Source organism: Mustela lutreola, chromosome 5 (assembly GCF_030435805.1).
Source record: "Mustela lutreola isolate mMusLut2 chromosome 5, mMusLut2.pri, whole genome shotgun sequence".
NCBI classification, from domain to species: domain Eukaryota; kingdom Metazoa; phylum Chordata; class Mammalia; order Carnivora; family Mustelidae; genus Mustela; species Mustela lutreola.
In genome coordinates, this window is record NC_081294.1 from 32,426,233 (window position 1) to 32,445,891 (window position 19,659).

The window sequence follows — 19,659 nt, forward strand, 5'->3', positions numbered from 1 at the left end:
CCAAGCCGATGGGGAGCCTGGGGCACGAGTCCGCGCTCCCGGCGGTGGTGGAGGATTCGGGATGGAACTGGAATTCCGATCTGGGAGAAACGGGCTCCTCCAGCTCCCTCCTCACCCTGGATGGAACTGGAATCCCGATCTGGGAGAAACGGGCTCCTCCAGCTCCCTCCTCACCCTGGATGGAACTGGAATCCCGATCTGGGAGAAACGGGCTCCTCCAGCTCCCTCCTCACCCTGGATGGAACTGGAATCCCGATCTGGGAGAAACGGGCTCCTCCAGCTCCCTCCTCACCCTGGATGGAACTGGAATCCCGATCTGGGAGAAACGGGCTCCTCCAGCTCCCCCCTCACCCTGGATGGAACTGGAATCCCGATCTGGGAGAAACGGGCTCCTCCAGCTCCTTCCTCGCCCTGGATGGAAGCTTTTGGCAGACGCTGGTTCTTGAAGAGGTCGCAGGCGGTACGGAGGCCCCGACCCGGCCTCCGAGGAGCTGGCCTCCAGATCTCAAAAAGAAAGGGGAATCACGTTTTTTTCTAACTGTAGTAGTTTAAAGGTATATGTTTTGATCTAAAATTTAAGTATGCTATATCACACGTGGGATCTTCGGATACAGTTTTCTGCACCCCCCCTCCTCCGGTACCCCGTGAGGAAATCCGATTCGGCCCCTTTTGTTAGGGCCTGGAAGTCTGTACTTAAACGCTTTGATTTCCAGATCTCCTTGATAGACGGTAATCCGGTTGTAACCTTTCACCCAGCAACCCCCCCACCCTCGCAAAACAGCAAAAAATCCAAACACTTAAGAGTTCATAGGGAGAAGGATCCCAAATAGCCGTGTAATGTGCTTACATTCTATGTAAACCGAGAATTCTTTACCTGTCACGTGAAATATTAGCAAAGGTGACAGAGTAGCTGGTGGCGCAACAAAATGAACTCTAGGAATCAGGGTTTACAGGACAGTCCCGTCCTCATGGAAGCGGTAGATAGAGGATAAAGAGGAGGCCAACCTGCCAGTGCTCGGATCCAAACTGCAATTTGAGGGGCTTGCTGGATTAGATGCTGTATTAGTTTCTTACTGCTTTTCTATGAAGTTACCACAAATTTAGTGGCTTAAAACAAACAAGCTATACTGCTTTTTAAAAAATTTCATCTACTCAAGAGGAATAAATTCTAGGGATCTATTGGACCTCGTTGTGCCTATAGTTAACAATACTGTGTATGCACACTTAAAATCTGGTAAGAGAGTAGATCTCTAGTTAAGTGTTCCTAACCACAATTAAAACACACATTGCAGTTCTGGTCAGAAGTCTGAGACTGGTCTCACTGGGCTCAAATAAAAAATGTGGTCAGGGCTGCATTATATTCTTAGAGGCTCCGGAAGTTCTGTTGTCACCTTTTCCAGCTTCTAGAGCCTGTCATTCCTTGGCTTTCCGTCTCCTTGTCCCTTCAAACCCAGTAAGAATCTCCTATCATACCCTTCTGCCTCCCTTTTGAGATGCATTTAGTTAAAACTCTAACCTAAAATTAATTTTTAGTATTATATAAAGACTTCCTTAATATTTTTTCAACCTCAGGAACAGCAGAGATGGATTCATCATTATTCTTGATTCTTAATACATCTCAACATCGGTCCATGCAGCATTGGTCCCTGCCCTTATTTACATATTTAATTACCTTTTATAATATATCAAAGACCTATAAACTCATCCCTGGATTATAGCCTATGTCTAACTCCATGATCTTCCTGTCCTTTTATCCCATCTTATCCCCAACCTTTCCTGAACCTAGGTAACCATCTTTCTTAACTTCATATTCATTATTTCCTTACTTCTCATTTTATATAATTTTTTAAAATTTTATTTTTTAAGTAATCCAATGTGGGGCTCAAACTTAAAACCCTGAGATCAAGAGTTGCATGCTCTACTGACTGAGACAGCCAGGTACCCACACTTTATATAATTTTAATGACTCCATGTATATTCCTAAAATGTGTGTATGCATGTGTATGTATTTAAGTTACATTCAACTTTTAAAAGGGGTATCATGCTGTACATAATCTTTTGGGACTTGAAGTTTTCCTTTTATATTTTAATGATTATATTTTGGGTCACTGAAGTTCATTCTTTTTGAATGGTGTATACTATTCCATGAAATACTGTAGTTTATTCATCTAGGAGCCTGTTGATAGTTATTTAGATTGTTTTCAGGTTCTTGTGAACTATGGAACTGTAAATAAAGACCAGCTAGGAGTGCTTGAGTGACTCAATCAGTTAAGCATATGACTTGGTTTCTGCTCAGGTCATGATCTTGGTGTCATGGGAGATGGCCTGTGTCCAGCTGTGTGCTCAGTGTGGAGTCTGCTTGGGATCCTCCTCTGCCCCTCCCACTTGTGTGCTCTCTCTCTCAAATAAATAAACAAATGTTAAAAAAAAAAAAAAAAGACTAACTAGATGGTTTAAAAAAAAATTCAGGGGTGCCTGGGTAGCTCAGTCAGTTAAGTGTCCTACTCTTGGTTTTAGCCTGGGTCATGATCTCAGGGTTGTGAGATCAAGCCCTGGGTAGGGCTCTGTTGTCAGTATGGAATCTGCTTGTCTACCTTACCCCCATGCACACATGCATGTGCGCTCATACTCTCTCTCAAAAAAAAAAAAAATCTAAAGAATAAATAAAAACTAAAGTCTAATAGAAACAAAAATGTAAACTATTAAGTATGCAGTAGTATTTTTTTTTTAAGTAGAAAGTATGAATCCCTCTGTAATCATATCCCCAAAGATAACCAGTGCTATAACTGGGGAGTCTCTCTCCTATCTTCTTGTAAATATATATCACTATATACATTTTATATATGTGCATTATACACATATTAATTTTTAAAACAATGAGATCTGTAACTTTGTCTTTCATAACAATATATCATGGATATCACTAGTTGTTAATATACATAGGCTTACTTCATCCTTTTCTTTCTTTCTTTCTTTTTTTTTTTTTTAAGTAAACTCTACCCTAATGTGGGGGTCGAGCTCGTGACCCTGAGATCCAGAGTCTCATGCTCTACTAGCAGCCGGCTAGGCACCCTGCTTCATCCTTTTAACTATTCTTTTTTGTTTTACTGTTGATATATCAACATTTATTCCACAAATCCCCAATTCGTGAAAATCTTAAGTAATTTTAAATTTTCTGCTATTACAAACGACATCATGCAGATTCTTGCACATTTATCTTTGGACATTTGTCTAAATGTTTTCTTAAGATAATTACCAGAAGTGAAATTGCTGGGTTGAATGGTGTAAATTTGTATTTTTATCCATCTCCATTTATTTATTATTTATTGCTGCCTGTTGCTAGATTTCTCTCCAGAAAGAGTTAATCAGTTCACATTCTTATCACAAATAGAGCTCAGAACACCTAGTCCAGACTGAAGTTCAAGAGACTTCTCGGGGGAATTGATTCTGGGCCTGAGTCAAGACGAGACTGACTCAAGTCATCAAAAGAGTAGATAGATCATCTATAGGGAGCCAGGCCGGTCGGCTCAGGGCTAGATTTCCACACTGTCTTGGCTTTTTTTTATCTACTCTTTTCAATGCTAGGCATCTTTGATCTGTTTACTCTTTGCCATTTTTTTTTTAAAGATGTTATTTATTTATTTGACAGAGAGAGAGAGAGTGAGAGAGTTAGAGTTCACAAGAAGGCAGAGAAGCAGGCAGAGAGAAAAGAGGAAGCAGGCTCCTCCCAAAAGAGAGAGCCTGAGCAGAGAGCTGAGCAGAGAGCCCCGTGTGGGCTCAAATCCCAGGACCCTGAGACCATGACCTGAGCCGAAGGCAGAGGCCTTAACCCACTGAACCACCCAGGCGCCCCTGCCATTTTTTTTTTAACCTGTATTTATTTACTATTGAAACGGTTTCATAATCCATTTCCTGGTCTAGAGGACGGAAGAACAATGGCTGCGGAAAGTGTTCCTTCTGAGCTCATAGAAAGAGAACGGAAAAAGTTACTTGAAATCCTCCAACAAGATCCTGATTCTGTCTTAGACACATTAACCTCTCGGAGGCTGGTTTCTGAGGAAGAGTATGAGACTCTGGAGAATATTACAGATCCCCTGAAGAAAAGTCGAAAGCTATTAATTTTGGTACAGAAAAAGGGAGAGGTGTGCTGTCAGCATTTCCTCAAGTGTTTACTTAGTACTTTTCCAGAGTCAGCTACCATTTGGGGCTTAGAGCATGGTAAGTTGGATTTCTATACTTTTGGGGGGTGGTGGGAGGGACAAGGTAGATTTCCTGAAAAAAGAAAATAATTGCCTTTTGTTTTCATTTGTCTATCTCCTGGAGATAATTTTCACTGAAATATAGAGGGTAAAAGTGTCCAGGAATTTAAAAGCAGGGAGCAATGTATCTTATTGGCTTAAGGGATTGATAATTTTTTGTTGAAACTGTATCTAAAATTTGCAGGTTTTTTTTTAGTCAGTAAGTAACTTCATGGATATTTAACAACCCCAAGACCAAGTGCTGCATCTTTCACTTAGTATAACCATTTCGGAAATAGCAGAAGAATGATACATGGTGGATCAATAACTTCATTTTTTTCTGTGATAAGTATGCCAACAGAAGCCTGCTTTTCTGGAGCAATTCAAATGCTAATTCTTATTTTTTCCTAAGATTAATTTTATTTATTTATTTGAAGATTTTATTTATTTATTTCACTCACGGAGATCACAAGTAGGCTGAGAGAGGCAGGCAACTGAGAGAGAGGAGGAAGCAGGCTTCCCACTGAGCAGAGAGCCCCATGCTAGGCTCCATGCTGGGCTCCATCCCAGGACCCTGGGATCATGACCTGAGCTGAAGGCAGAGACTTTAACCCTCTGAACCACCCAGGCATCCCTGAAGATTTTATTTATTTGGCAGAGAGCAAGTGAGAGAGAGAGAGAGAGAAAATATGAGGAGGGGGAATGGGAAAGGGAGAAGCAGGTTTCCCATGCGGGGCTCTTTCCCAGGACCTTGGGATCATGACCTGAGCTGAAAGCAGACACTTAACTGACTAAGCCACCCAGGTGTCCCTCAAATGCTAATTCCTCAATGTTTAAAAATATTTTGTGGCAGATGAGGGAGTAATTCTTCCAGAATGGATTGTTTAGCAATTTTGTAGATTACCACTAGAGGCAGGTGTAGCTCCTTTTTCTGAAAGTCTAAAAAATATTGAAGATCATTTTAAGAGATATTAGAGAGGTAGAGGTTCAGATAAAAAGTTAATGTTAATGATCTCTACTGTAGGACAAGAACAATATGCTTAGAGAAATAGATACTATTATTTCTAGGACTTACTATTCCAAATTAGAGCTATTTGCTTCCTGATTAGAAATCATTAGGATTAGATTTCATTAGCAAAGGCTCTAGGAAATCTGAGGTGGTTTTGGGTCACAGTAAAACCACAAATAAGCACTGTTCATAGGATTCACATTTTCTGTTTCACTCATGTACTCTTTGAGTTTTCTACAAAGAACTCAAACTTTTGAGCAAGGTAGGAACATGATTTGATTTTTTTTTTTTCCAGTGAGAGAAAGAATGCCAGGTGACTTGTTATTTATGTGGGGAATGCTAGGTATTCATATACTCCAGTTTTGAAATAAAGAAGAGAGATGATGGTTTGAGGTCTTGGAAACTCAAGTTATTATAAAATTTATTCTTGTTAATTTGGAAAAATGAAACAACCTCCCTCCCAACTCTCTTGTTCTTTTCCAGAACTTTTAAAGCATGAGAATATACAACCTCCTCAACCTATAGGGGTAAACAAGAATTCAGAAGATTTTTTTTCCTCTGGAGAGAAAGAGCCTGAGAATCCTGAGATCACAGTATCCTTCACAGAGAAAGAACACCTGGATATGGGAATCTCTGAATCCTTTGGGGAGAAGAAAACTAGTCATAAAGAGACTGCTTGGACCTCCAGCGAAGATGAGAAGGAATACAACATGCCTGAAGTCATATCATCACATTCAGTTGAGAACCCCGAATATGAAATTCCAGCAACTATTGTTTATTTACAGGATGGACAGAGATATGAGAAGCCAGATGATTCTTTGTACTTAGGAAGAGAGGAATATCTAGAATCAGTTGGATACTCAGAAGATGCAGAGCCCGCTGTGGAAGAAGAGGATTATAATGACTCAGAGCACAGAGTTTATGATGGCGAAGAAGGCTGGACATATTCAGAAACCCTGCACTACTCTGAGGAAGAACAGAGCTATGAGGATTCAGAAACTGGCATGTCGCTGGAGGAGGAGGAAGGGGAGGAGGAGGAGGAAGAAGAGGAGGAGAAAAGGATTGAAGGTATGGGAATGATATGTGATAGTTGGGCAACAACTTATTCCATCCCATAATGGGGAGAAGGGGTGAAGAAAGGCACTAGACGTAAGCAGAAAAGCTGCTACTCAGATTCTTTATGCCTCGCTAACCTGGAATTTCCTTAGAGGTGGGTGTTGACAGAGAGGAAGACTCAGGACCTACACAATGGTGGACGGTAGAAGCAAAAACAGATACTGATTGTCAGCTTATAGGTTTCTTTCTTCCTTCCTTTCTTTTTTCTTTTTTTTTTTTTTTTTTCAAAGATTTATTTATTTATTTATTTGACAGACAGAGATCACAAGTAGGCAGAGAGAGAGGAGGAAACAGGCTCCCCGCTGAGCAGAGAGCACGATGTGGGGCTGGATCCTAGGACCCTGGGATCATGACCCGAACTGAAGGCAGAGGCTTTAACCCACTGATCCACCCAGGTGCCCCAGCTTATAGGTTTCTGCAGTCACCTCCTGTGATGCATAAAAGAAGCTGCTAACCACTAATTTTAGGTGTTACCTTCTATTGTTCAAATTAAGCCTCTTAAGTCATTTTAGTGCCTTTGTGACCTCTGGCATATGGAGGTTATGGTCCTAACTACTGAAGTGAAAATCAGAGAGGAGCCTGTAATGAATGGATAAGATCCCCAAATACTGTTACTTGGCTTGATCTGGTCATAAATTACCATCTTAGTAAGGGAAAATTATATCAGTATCTTTAATTGGAATATTTCTGAATGAAAACTTGAAAACTGAGAAATGCTTCATTTGAAGAGATATTGTTTATGAAAATAAATATCCCCAAGTTCTGAGTAGAGGAGGGAAAGGTAATTCTCATCTCCCATTCAGTTCAAATCCTGGGGATGCACCATCTAGTTCTAGATAGGAGTGAAGTAATGTCTTCCTCATCAGATCTTTTATTAGTTTGCTAGCAAAGTACCCCAAATGGGGGAATGTAAATAATAAACAACAGAAATGTCTTATCTCAGTTTAGAGGCATGAAGGCAGAAATCAAAGTGTCTATAAGGTTGGTTACTTCTGAAGCCTGTAAAGGAGAATCTGTTCCTGGTTTCTGGTGGTTTGCTGGAAATCTTTGGCATTCTTTGGCTTGTAAAAATATCCCTTTCATCTGCCTTCATCTTCACACAGTTGTCTCCCTGAGTGCATTACTCTAGGTCCAAATTTCCCCCTTTCGTAAGGACACTAGTCATATTGGATTAGGGCCCACCCTAATACCTCATCTTAACTAATTATACCTGCAGTGACCCTATTTCCAAATAGCATCACATCCTGAGGTACTGGGGGTTAGGATTTCAACATATGAATTTGAGGGGTACATAATTTAACCCACAACACAAATCTCGTCCCATCCCCGTACCTTCCCAGCCCATTATCATTTTTCGGCGTCCTTCTTAATTTTTATTTATTTTACACATTTCCCTTACTGTATAGGGTTGACTTAATTATTCATTACATAGTATCATCATTATTCTGTAACAAACCCCTTTTGTCTATTTATTCCATTTTTTCTTCATTCTCCGTTCCTCCATAGGTAACATTCTAATATTATGATGTGTTTCTTGCATGCTACTGTTTGTTGGTATGATCTTGTTTTCTGTATCATTTATTTATTGCAACAGTAGCGCTGCATAACAGAGCTTATCAAATAATAACAGAGCTTAGTCTGCAGTTGGCTAGGCAGTTCTTCTGGTCTTTCCTTTATGTGTCTATGGTCAGCTGGTGATAGACTTGTCTGTCATCTCCTGGCAGGCTAGTCTGGACTTCTCAGACTAGATGGGGCATAGTCTTATGGTGAGGACAGAGGAGTATAAGAGAGAGAAGGCAAGAAAGAGAGGGAGAGAGAGAAAGAGAGACAGAGAGAGGAAGAGCCTTAGAACTACCTTCGCATCTGTATTAGCTTCCTAGGGCTCACCAAAGTACTACAAAGGGTGCCTTAGGACAATGGGAGATTTACTGTCTCTCGATTATGGAGGCCAGAGGTCTGAAACCAATGTGTTAGCAGGGTCACACTGTTTCAGCAGGCATTAGGCAAAGTGCTGTTCCCAGTCTTCTCTCCCTAGTTTCTGGTAGCCTCAGTTATTCCTTGGCTTGTAGATGACTGACCATCTTCTCTCTATGGGTCTTCAGATCATTTTCCTTCTGTGCATGTCTCTGTTTTCAAAATTCCCCTTTTTGTAAGGATACTGGTCTTATTGGACGGGGCCCACCCTAACGACCTCATTTTAACTTGACCTCTGTAAAGATTTTATTTACAGATAAGGCCACAATCTGAGGTACGGGGGACTTAACACAGTTTTGTTTTTGTTTTTGTTTTTAGGGTTGGGGGTGGAGAGTAGACATAATTCAACCCATAACACCATCACTTCTGCCACATTTTGTTGGTCAAAGTATGTCACAAAGACAGTGCAAATTCAAGGACTAAGAAAAAATAGACACCACTTCTTACAAAGCAATATTGCAGAAAGCCAAAATATATCCAGGAAGCCATTAATTGTGGCTATTTTTTGTAATCAATGTAACACCTTTAGCAAAACAGGTCAAGAAAAGAGATGCTTAACCCAGGTGACTAAACCCCCAAGCCACCTCTCTAGTTTGTTAAATATCTTCAAAGAATCTTCGTTTTTTAAATCTGTTCTAGTTTCCAGTTAACCTAACTGGACTCAAATTCAAAATACTCCTTTCAGTGGATGGCAGCTAACATCTCTTGATCATTTCTTTTGCCTCAGCTGGGTTATTTTCATGAGTTTTAAATTTATAAAAATGTATTAGGTTCTTGGAAGGCATGAGTGGCTCAGCTGGCTAAGCGTCTGCCTTTGGCTCAGGGCATGATCCCAGGGTCCTGGGATTGAGTCCTGCATCGGGCTCCCTGCTCAGCGGGGAGTCTACTTCTCCCTCTGCCCACCATCCCGCCGCTTGTGCACATGCTCACTCGCTCTCTCTCTCTCTCTGACAAATAAATAAAATCTTAAAAACAACAACAATAACAACAACATGTATTGGGTTCTAGATATTTATTATTGTTTCTTAAATTTTTGTTTTTCTTTTTATCCAACTCTGTGCTTATTGTTATTATTATCATTGTTGCGGTGTATAAGATTTACTCTGTTGCTTCTTGGGGGTATCCCAAATGAGCTCCATAGTAAGACTTTTATTACCTTGTCAGTTCTAGACATCTTGGCCTGGGCTGTGTGAGTACTGGTTTTTGTGATGAAGAAATAGTGGATTGTTGTCCAAAGTCAGCCTAGTTGGTAGGCAAGAGCAGGACCTAAAAATTTTCCTGCAACCTGTCCTGTCACTGCCTCCTCTGGGAACCCATCTTGCTAGCCTCAACTCCTCCCTCACCTTCTTTCCCCAAAACATATTCCAATTCAAGCAACTTTTAGACTACCCGAGGATTTCTCAGGGTTACCTTTGTTAGTTATTAAAATCCATATTTTTTGCTCAGTTATGTTGTTTCTTCCAGGCTATTTTTTAAAAAGATTTATTTATTTGAGAGAGAGAGAAAGAGAGAGAGGGAGAGAGAGTGGGAAGAGAAGTGGAGGGAGAGGGAGAGAGAGAATCTTAAGTAGATACTGCTCTGAGCACAGAGCCCAACACAGGGCTCACAACCATGAGATCATGACCTGAGCCAAAATTAAGAGTTAGATATTTAACTGATTGCACCCCCCAGGTACCCCTCTTCCAGGTTATTTTTATAGGGGTTCCAAGAATCTTTTTTTTTTTTTTTTAAAGATTTTATTTATTTATTTGATAAAGAGAGAGAGAGATAGCACGCACACAAGCAGGGGAAGTGGAAGGCAGAGGGAGAGGGAGAAATAAGCTCCCTGTAGAGCAGGGAAAGCCAGATACAGGAACCCAATCCCAGGACTCTGGGATCATGACCTGAGCCAAAGGCAGTGGCTTAACCAATTGGGCCACCCAGGCGCCCTGGGATCCAAGAGTCATATGTTAGTTTGCCATCTACCAGGAGTAGATGGTTTTCTTTTTCTACTAAGCACTATATCTATTCCCAAGAAGTGGTTAGGAGGCATATTAGAAAACGGGAGATTAGGAGAAATTAGTTACAACGCATAAATTCTGAGAAAGTTTTAATTGGAATAAAATCTTCCATTTTCCCAAACTTTAGCAAGAGATACATTTAAGAGAGAAATCAATATCAGCCTAGGAAATTCCTCACACATCTATATCATGAAGCATTAACAGTGTTTTCCATTGCTACATATAAACATTAGTCAAAAACCTGGAAAACCTAAATGATCATCTGTAGATAATGGTTAAATTAGTAATGGTCCATCTAAATCATGAAATATGATCAATTAATTAAAATGAGTTAAGTCAATCTCTGTATAAACTGATTTGGAAGAATTTGTGAAGAATATCATTAAGTGAAAAGAAGTTGAAGAATCACTTGTTTAGTATAATATCATTTATATAAAAATAAAATAATATCCACCAAACCAAGTGATATATTTCTCTCTGTGCATGCATAGTTATGTACTTGCATGGAGTAAGGATGGGAAGCAAACATCCGTAACAAATTGACATCTCTTAGAAGGAAAGTGGAATTGGCAAAAGGGAACTTTCACTTTATTTGTGTTGTTCTATCTTTTCACAGTGAAAATGCCAATTACTTATTTAGTTTTAGAACTCCATGAAGGAAGCTTGACTCTGAATGTGACATTCACTGAGTATCTTTTTCCCTACAGAAAGAAAAAACGTGTTTCAAGATGTCCTATCATGTTTAAACATGGATAGGAGCAGAAAGCTTCTGCCGGATGTTGTTAAGCAATTCTCCTTAGATCGAGGATGTATGTGGACACCTGAGACTCCCGGAGACTTAGCTTGGAATTTCCTGATGAAAGTTCAAGCTCTGGATGTGACAGCCAGAGATACAGTCCTCAGACACAAGGTTCCGGATGAAGATGGCAAAGAGGAATTGGTGACTGGGGTAGAGAATTTGGAAATCAGGGACGTACAAACCATTCATCCCTTTGATGTTCTTTGTGCCTCTATGCTCTGTTCAGACAGCTCCTTGCAGCGTGAAGTCATGTCAAACATGTATCAGTGCGGGTTTGCTCTTCCCCTGCTCCTGCCAGATGCAGAAAACAATAAAAGCATCTTAATGCTAGGGGCCATGAAGGACATTGTGAAAAAGTGGTCAACACAGTCTTCAGGAGGACCTCCAGGGGACACAGAAAAGTTTCTGAAGATGCCTGTCATCTCCTTTGTGCGCCTAGGGTACTGTAGCTTCTCCAAGTCCAGAATCCTCAACAGACTGCTTGGTCCTGCCCAACTGAAATCACACAAAATCTTTCTCCATCAGGATTTTACTGTCCCAGTGCTTCCCCGGCAAATCTCTGATGGCCTGGTTGAGATAACGTGGCATTTTCCTGAGCGAGACTGTCTAAAGGAAAACCCTAGTTTTTTCCAGAAGCCTGTTGCTCTGGCCAACCTCCGTGGAGACCTAGAAAATTTTTGGACACAGTTTGGTTTTTTGGTGGAAATTTCCTCAGCTGTGTTTTTTTTCACTGACTACTTAGGTGAGAAGGAGTGGGACTTGCTAATGTTTTTAGGAGAAGCTGCCACTGAGAGATTGTACTTTGTCCTCAGTCCCCAGGCCCAGGAGAGTGAAGAGGCTCAGCTTTTCCAGAGGATTCTAAAGTTGAAGCCATCACAACTACTGTTTTGGGAGGAGGAGGAAGCTGGGGAGAGAAGGAAGAACATGGAGGGTCTTCAAGCTGCTCTGCAGGAAGTGATGTCCTCTTCACTCAGATGTGTGACCATGGAGGAGATGGGTTCCCTGGCCAGGGAGTTGGGAATCCAGGTAGATCAAGACTTTGAAAACGTTCAGGGAATTCACAGTTCCTCTAGTGAAAACCTGGCTGAAGATGAGAGACAACAAAGACACGGTCAGCCAGAAAGCTCATCTGAAAGCGCAGCTGAGATGCCTGTAAGCGGGCCTGGGGCTAGCTGGAATCTTCAGAATTTCCACCCCACCCCAGTACTCATGCCTCCTCAGGAAAATTCCTATCCTCTACCAACCAGAATTGGAAGTAACTTTAACCATATGTCTCTGAAAGCCCCCTGGGTTATGGGCTCCCACTTTTGGTCAGAGCAGAGGACCAGGTGGTTCCGTCCCTGGCCCTTTCAGAAAACAAGGGGCTATGGTCGAGGTCAAAGTTTTAGGTCTCAGTACTTCCCACCCCAGAGATTTTATTCACCTGGAAGATTTATAAAATTTCCAAGAACTTCTTGGGGATATTGCATGGATAAAACAAGACCTGTGTCTCAGCATGTACAGGCCTGGCCTAAGAGACCTCAGGAGGACAGAACAATGGGAGCTCTTAAAAGATCTGGGGCAGTGGTCTCCCACATAGGTCACTTCCATTCCCTGGGTTTGCAGCCAGCAGGAACAGTTGGGAAGCCACAGCCTAAACAAGCCTATGCCCAGAGAACACAGCCAACTAGGGCAACTGGGAAACCTATAAAAACAACATCCCATATTGAAGGTCTTTATCCCCAGGCCTTTCAACCAGCAGGAGCCATACAAAAACCTATAAGACCTGCTTTTCAGCAAGGAGCCAAACTGAAGGCACAGGATGTGCCTTCAAATCCAACTTTCCAAATGGGATCCTATCCCAAGTCCAACAGCAAATGTTTACCCAGCTCCCAGTTCACATCCAACCAGCCCAAACTATTCCAGGTCAACCAATCCCAGCCTGTGCCCTCTCAACCCAAACCCAGGCACACAAAACCCACTCATCCCCCGCCCTCCCAAGCTAAACCCTCTCCACCTAAACCTACTCAGCCCAAGCCATACCCACCCCAGGCCTCCCAATCTAAGCCTTCTCAGCCCAGACCCGCTCAGCCCAAGCCATGCTCACCCCAGGCCTCCCAATCTAAGCCTTCTCAGCCCAGGACCACTCAACCCAAGTCATGTAGGACCAGTCCTTCACAGGCTAAGACAAACAGTCTAAGAGCAGCACCCAAGAGGGCAGGAAAACGTTAAAGTGCTCACTCTAGAGACCTATGAAACAAATCCTTCATCCAGGCCATTGCTATCATATGGTAACCTGAAGAAGAATGGCAGAGATGGTCAGAGATTCCTATCATTAACATGACAGAAAGAAAGAAAAAAAAAGATATGCACAGCTTAACTGGTATCACTAAAATATCTGTAAGAATTGCGTCTACCGGGCACCTGGGTGGCTCAGTGGGTTAAGCTGCTGCCTTCGGCTCAGGTCATGATCTCAGGATCCTGGGATGGAGTCCCACATCGGGCTCTCTGCTCAGCAGGGAGCCTGCTTCCTCCTCTCTCTCTGCCTGCCTCTCTGCCTACTTGTGATCTCTCTCTGTCAAATAAATAAATAAAATCTTTAAAAAAAAAAAGAATTAAAAAAAAAAAGAATTGTGTCTACCAAAAGAAAAAATATGAAAAGAATTAAGAATAGAATCAGGGAGTAAATAAATTAACTGAACCCAGCCTTGAGTATTAGGTAATATATAACCTGATTGCCAGGAAAGGTGCTATTGAGGCGACTCCATAAAATAAGGCTCAGCAGCTCAGTGTTACAAGAAAAACTTGTGCTCGATGTTTGCTACTCCAGAGGTGTCTTGGTCAAAACTTTTTGGTTCAACCACTAAGCAGATAATCTATTTACCTGTGATAACAGCTCCAGTTTGCTCAGATGTTATAATTCTCTCATTTTACTCTTACATACAGGAATAATGAGCTGAAAACCAATGAGATGAGTTATTTTGCATTTACTTGGGTATGATTTGTGTATGTTCTATACATTTTTTTAAAAGATTTTTTATTTTTTATTTGACAGACAGAGATCACTAGTAGACAGAGAGGCAGGCAGAGAGAGAGGGGGAAGCAGGCTCCCCGCCAAGCAGAGAAGCCTGATGCGGGGCTCGATCCTGGGATCCCGAGACCATGACCTGAGCCAAAGGCAGAGGCTTTAACCCACTGAGCCACCCAGGTGCCCCACATAATTGAATTTTTGATTTTAGAGTTACAAAGCTTGTAGAAAGCATTGCAATGTTTAAGAGAACTTAAGATTCACAAAATTTGCAGGTTTACTTTATTAGGCTCATTTACTTTATTAGATTCATCCTAAACATTTGGGTAAGATCTGCCAGTTACAAGCATAAGTAAAAGGAATATAATAAATTTAAAATATTTAAATGAAGTTTAATTAAGCTTGCAAATGATGCCAAATATTAATAAAAGACCACTTAAAGGTTAATATTTAAATTCACTAGATGTAGAAATAAAATAATAAGATTTGTAATTTGAATTAAGATCTCAGTGTTTTAAATTTAACACTTTTATAAAATTAATACTAATTTTAAGTACTAAAATAGCCCCACGTTGTCTTTTCTGGGTTAGAAATTTTTTCGCCTTCAAGGATGCCAAGGGAAAAAGATCATATTGATAAATAGATGAAAAATGATTTTTAAAAAGGAATAACTAATTTCTGAGAACATGCTCATACTCCAATAGGCATCCTTTATTTATGCATGTCTTAAACAATTATACTGAGTATTTAGAGGGTGTTAAATCTAAAGTCTTTGTAAGGATGAAGAGAGAAATAACTGTGCATGTAGATTTTTATCTATATCTTTCCAAGAGAAAAAGCCTAATACCTAGTGTATTACTGCCAAATTTTCAATGTAAAACAGGAGTTTCTCAATGAGAATAATCTTTTTGTGTTTAAATTTTTGAAATGAGCAATACTTGGTGATATTTTTAAAAATGTTTTTCTAAATCCATCTTTAAGATTCATTCCTGGAGGACAGAACTTGCTGGATTCTTTGTCACTAACAAATTCTGTATCAGCCTGGGTCTTGGCAATACATAGATGGTACATTCAGTTTGGAGACTTGGAGGAGCATCTCATAAAGAGACTATTTACAAAAGGCTGGACAAGATGTAAAAACAGGGCAAGAGAGCACAGCACCCTGGATCTAGTCAAAGTGTGAGGTACATTGCCACCCCAAGATCCGAAGGGAGAGAGGGGGCAGTGCTCTCCCCAACCAGAAAAGATGTGTGGGAAGGGTCTTGGGTCTGGTGGTTCAGGGAGACACTGTGGGAGTGACCCACAGGGAGCTGCCCCAGGGAATAAATAGCTAAATAAATAAATAAATAAATAAATAGTGCATTCCCTTGGCCAAAGCCAACCAGAAACCAGAGAACAAGGAGCTCACCTAGGTGGTTCTTGTTGATCAGGCTTCGGGTTCAAAGTAGGGTGGAGAAGTGAACCTGGACTGGCAAACAGATGGCACTTAGCAGATTTCTCCCTTCCCATTGCATTCTTCCTTCCCTTTTTTCTCCTTTCTTTCTTCCCTTGTGTTTATTTCTTGAGCATATATTATGCGTGAGGCAGTGCAGTAGGAACTGAGAAGATACGAAAAGAGAATGAGAAATCCTGCTGCAGTTGTGAGATCCTATAAATCTGTTTCCTCTTTATTATAAAACTATAAGCCCATTATATACAGTTTCAAAAATGCAGAAATAGAAGAAAGGAACATAAAAATAGCCTGTAATCTCGTAACTCAGAGTAACCAAGTAACTGGCAATGTAGTCCTCTAACTCACTCATAACATTTTCGTATATTTTTTTCTGTGTAAATATATTTACAGGCAGCCCTCAGTTACATATTTGAGTCTGTATCAGGGTTGAATGTGGCAAAATTGAATAGTGTTGGGGCAGGTAGTATAAACAGCATAAAATACTAGTTTTCTAGATATCTTAAGAAAGTCTGAATTCAAGGCATGAAATACAGTTTAAGGGCATCTTTATATAATGTACAAGTTCAATTGCTTTTAGTTAAACATGCAAAAACTGAGAACTACTTGTTTTAGGTGTGTTATTTACTAAATTGAGAGCGTTCAATTTGTACCTGAATTCTTTGTTGTTGTTGTTGGCAAATTTAGGAGTCTATCCAATGACTTATTTTTTCTTAAACACCTTAAACCAATTTATATTTTGTATAAGAAACCAAATAAAGATTACTTTTTTTTTTTAAACATTGAAGAAAGTGTGTTCTTTGTTGAGATGCTTGAAAGGAGTATATTCCAGTGGGATACAAAGACACCATAGGGAAAAAGTTGCCTTATAAATCATACTAGCGTCATAAATCTAGGCTTTACCTACATGCATAGTGACCTGCATTTCCTTATGTCTTAGAACTTTTTTGATAGTCCTCCTCATGAGTAAGGTATAGCTCTCTTCTTATTTGCTCTTTGGGGGTCCATGTAAGCATAGTATTTTGGGGAGGATAAACATGACACTGACTAAAAGGATTCAGAAATCCAGTTTAATGGGTGGCCTTAAGTGGTAATTGGCTAAGGGTAGTTTTTAGTGTTGGTTAGGGTAAAGGCTGAGATGGTATAGCAAAGAGAAAGCAAAAATCTCATGGCTTAACTAATATGGGAGCTAATTTTTCCTTCATGTAACAATTCAGCAAGTCTAAATTGGTAGAACATCTCTTCTCATTAGGGTTAATCAAGAACTAAGTTCCTTCCATCTTGTTTTTTCATCTCTCTGGACATTGTCCTTTTCTGCACAAAGCCACCCTCTCATTTCCTTGATGCAATTTATAGAATTTGAGAAAAGCCAAATTCCAGAGAGACCAGCCTGACTTTTTAGTTAGGAATGATCTGGAAACTGTATATATCTTTCAATCACACTCCATGGTTCAAACTTGGTCATCTGACCACATGTAGCTGTAAATGAGGTTGGGAAGTGTCGTCACCAGAGCAGTGGCCACACATCCAGGAAAGAGAGAAGCAGCATTTTGCCAAAATATCATAGATTGTCAGGAATATCAGAGAGAGACCAGGAAGAGGAAGATAAAGTCACTAGATGGAACCCTAAAACACATCACATGTTCATTCCTACCACTTTAATCATAATTTTTTGTTATTTATAGGATGTATTATTTTAGTGACAGGAAGGGGCAGTAATTACCCAAATTGATGGGAGGATTTTGAATGCAGAAATAGACAAGAAAGGAAGAGAAGATTTTATTTTACATACTTTTTATTTAAATACAATAATTATTCTATAATAGAAATACAGACTGTTTAATGCAAGATATCAACATTCTTCGCATCCTCTTGGCAAGTTTCCTTAAATTCTGAAACAGTGAGTGTATAATCTGAGCTCGCACAAAAATCCCCTGAGACGGTTGTTAAAATTGCATATTATTAGGGTTCTTCTTAGAGATTGATTTAGTAAGTCTGGGGTAAGCCTCAGGAATGGCCTCTTTGCAGGGACTACCACTGATGCAGAAGATCCTGGGGCCACATTCTGAAAACCCAGATCCGACCTGGGCTGCAAACCTGTTTTCTGGTGCTCAGAGAAAAGAAATTTTCATCTGGACCAGGAATTCAGTCTGGGATGATTTCCCGTCATTATCACTCTCATTACATTCATTTTTCATCTCCTGTTGGAAAATTGGGCACTAAAGAGCTCGCTTAATGAGGCAATAATGAGGTAAAAAGTTTTAGATGTTTAAGATCAGGACTTTTCTGTTCTACCTATAGGTTTCCATACCTAGAAACTTCCCATTTTGTTTGCAAGTTTTGTACCTGATTAAATTTAAAACACATCCTTTTATTTTTCAAAAGGTGCTTCTTTCTCTTTGCTCTATGGCTAGGACTTGATTTTTTTCCCCCTCAAGCCTCAGCCGTTTCTTCCTCTTTCCCAGTGTCACTAGTTTATATCACATTATTCTTTCGCTAATGGCAGAGTGACTTTGCTAGAGATTAATGCAGATGATTTTTGGCTTGGGTCTTGATTTGACAGTTTCGTGTCTCTAGGCCTCGCAGACCAGATAAACGTCTCTGGGTTGGCCAAAGCAGAGAGAAAGGAGAACAGAGCAAGATACTGAGATGTTGTGTCTGCCCTCCAGATGGGCCTTGTCTCCTATCCCCGGTCCTTGGTAAATATCCCAGGCCCACTTCTGGACCCTAGGGTGAGCAATACAACCCAAACAGATTTGAGTACTATGGGCCTTTAATGTCTGTCCCACTTCCCATGATTGGATTGGGTTAAGGAATGAGATAAGAGAGGAGTAAAATCTATTAATGAAAAACAATATTAATTAGTCCTTCAAACATCATCCCCTCCAGACAGAAATCCGGGTAATGGGGACAGAATGCCAGGGGAGGAAGGGCAGCACTTAGGCAGACAGAGGATCGATGTGCAAAGAGGAGGGCTGGACAGAGAAGAGCCAAGATGGGTGTGGAGGACGCCCTGGTCAGGTGTGTGGCAAGAGGACAGCACAGCTGTCTTGAGCATTTTATCAAATCAGGGCCCATTTCCTTGCTTTGAGACTAGACTTATTTTTGATGCTTTTAAGATAAGGAATGAGATGAAAATTTCCAAAACGAAGAGGAAGACTTGCCAGAGGGGTCAAAGGGTTATTAGGCTGCCTCTTGACTCTGCCCCAATGGTATGTAAAACTAGACAAATAATTGCCCATAGAGTCTCAGTCCTGGGCAGCCCTGGCCTGTGCTGCTCAGTTCCCCTTTCACCTCGGATCCTGCTGTGCTGCCTTGAGAATCCACTGGGGCTTTCCGGAAACCACACCTGGGCAGGCTGCCTGGCAGTGACTCAGCATGGTGGAGGGTACTAGAGCTGGGGCTGGAGAAGGGTCCTCCCCACGTGGGGGGGACTCCAGCCTGCTGCCTCTGCTCTGGGCTCTGTGCTGGACTGGCTGACACCTTCTCTGAGCTGCAGGGTGGTCTGATGCTCACACCCCCACGTACGCTCCCCCTCCTTCCCCACTCTGCCCCCTCACCCCCCCCCCCCACAGTCCTTCTCCCTCTTCTCTTTGGCTTGCAGGTGTCAGACCCGCATGGCCATGGGAGGTCCTTCCCGCCCACTCCTGCTTCCTTCTCTCTTTCGCTTCACAGACTTTCCTTGCACTTGAATTTGTCTTCGCATTTGCCTCACGAAGGACTTGAACTGGCTGGCACAAGTTCTGTATGAAAAATGTTTCTTCTTTTTTCCAAATCTCTGTGCATTCTTGGGCACGCCTACTCCTCTCCCAACCCTTCCATGAGAAACCCAGCGGGCGAACGTTGTCTATGGTGCTGAGAGACCACTTCAAAGAGGGAGAAATTTGTTGAGTCATTTTAATGATCTCTTTTAGGCTGGACATTCATTTTGAACATGGAGGGTGGTTTTTTTTTTTCTTTTTTCTTTAACAAGATCTTGGCACGAACTGCATATTTCAGCTGCGCCCTGTCTTTAAGCATTCTTCCTTGCTTCAAGATAACAAAAAAAATCATTCACAATCTGCTC

General features: G+C 41.1%; 1 protein-coding gene across 1 annotated transcript; it reads left to right on the top strand.

Annotated features, from left to right (window-relative positions):
• Positions 1-159: 159 nt before the first annotated feature.
• CARD6 (caspase recruitment domain family member 6) lies at positions 160-16,373 on the top strand. The gene is made up of 4 exons (XM_059173877.1): positions 160-554; positions 3,922-4,218; positions 5,731-6,315; positions 11,045-16,373. Exons 2-4 carry the CDS (start codon positions 3,936-3,938, stop codon positions 13,345-13,347), a joined length of 3,171 nt encoding a protein of 1,056 aa, XP_059029860.1. The 5' UTR covers positions 160-554; positions 3,922-3,935; the 3' UTR covers positions 13,348-16,373.
• The last annotated feature ends 3,286 nt before the right edge of the window (positions 16,374-19,659 follow it).

Bases quoted from the DNA above. Each gene is read 5' to 3' on its own strand.
- CARD6 (XM_059173877.1), top strand. From the start codon at position 3,936: ATGGCTGCGGAAAGTGTTCCTTCTGAGCTCATAGAAAGAGAACGGAAA. The intron at 4,219-5,730 runs GTAAGTTGGATT...GTTCTTTTCCAG, and splicing joins CATTTGGGGCTTAGAGCATG to AACTTTTAAAGCATGAGAAT. The intron at 6,316-11,044 runs GTATGGGAATGA...TTTTCCCTACAG, and splicing joins GGAGGAGAAAAGGATTGAAG to AAAGAAAAAACGTGTTTCAA.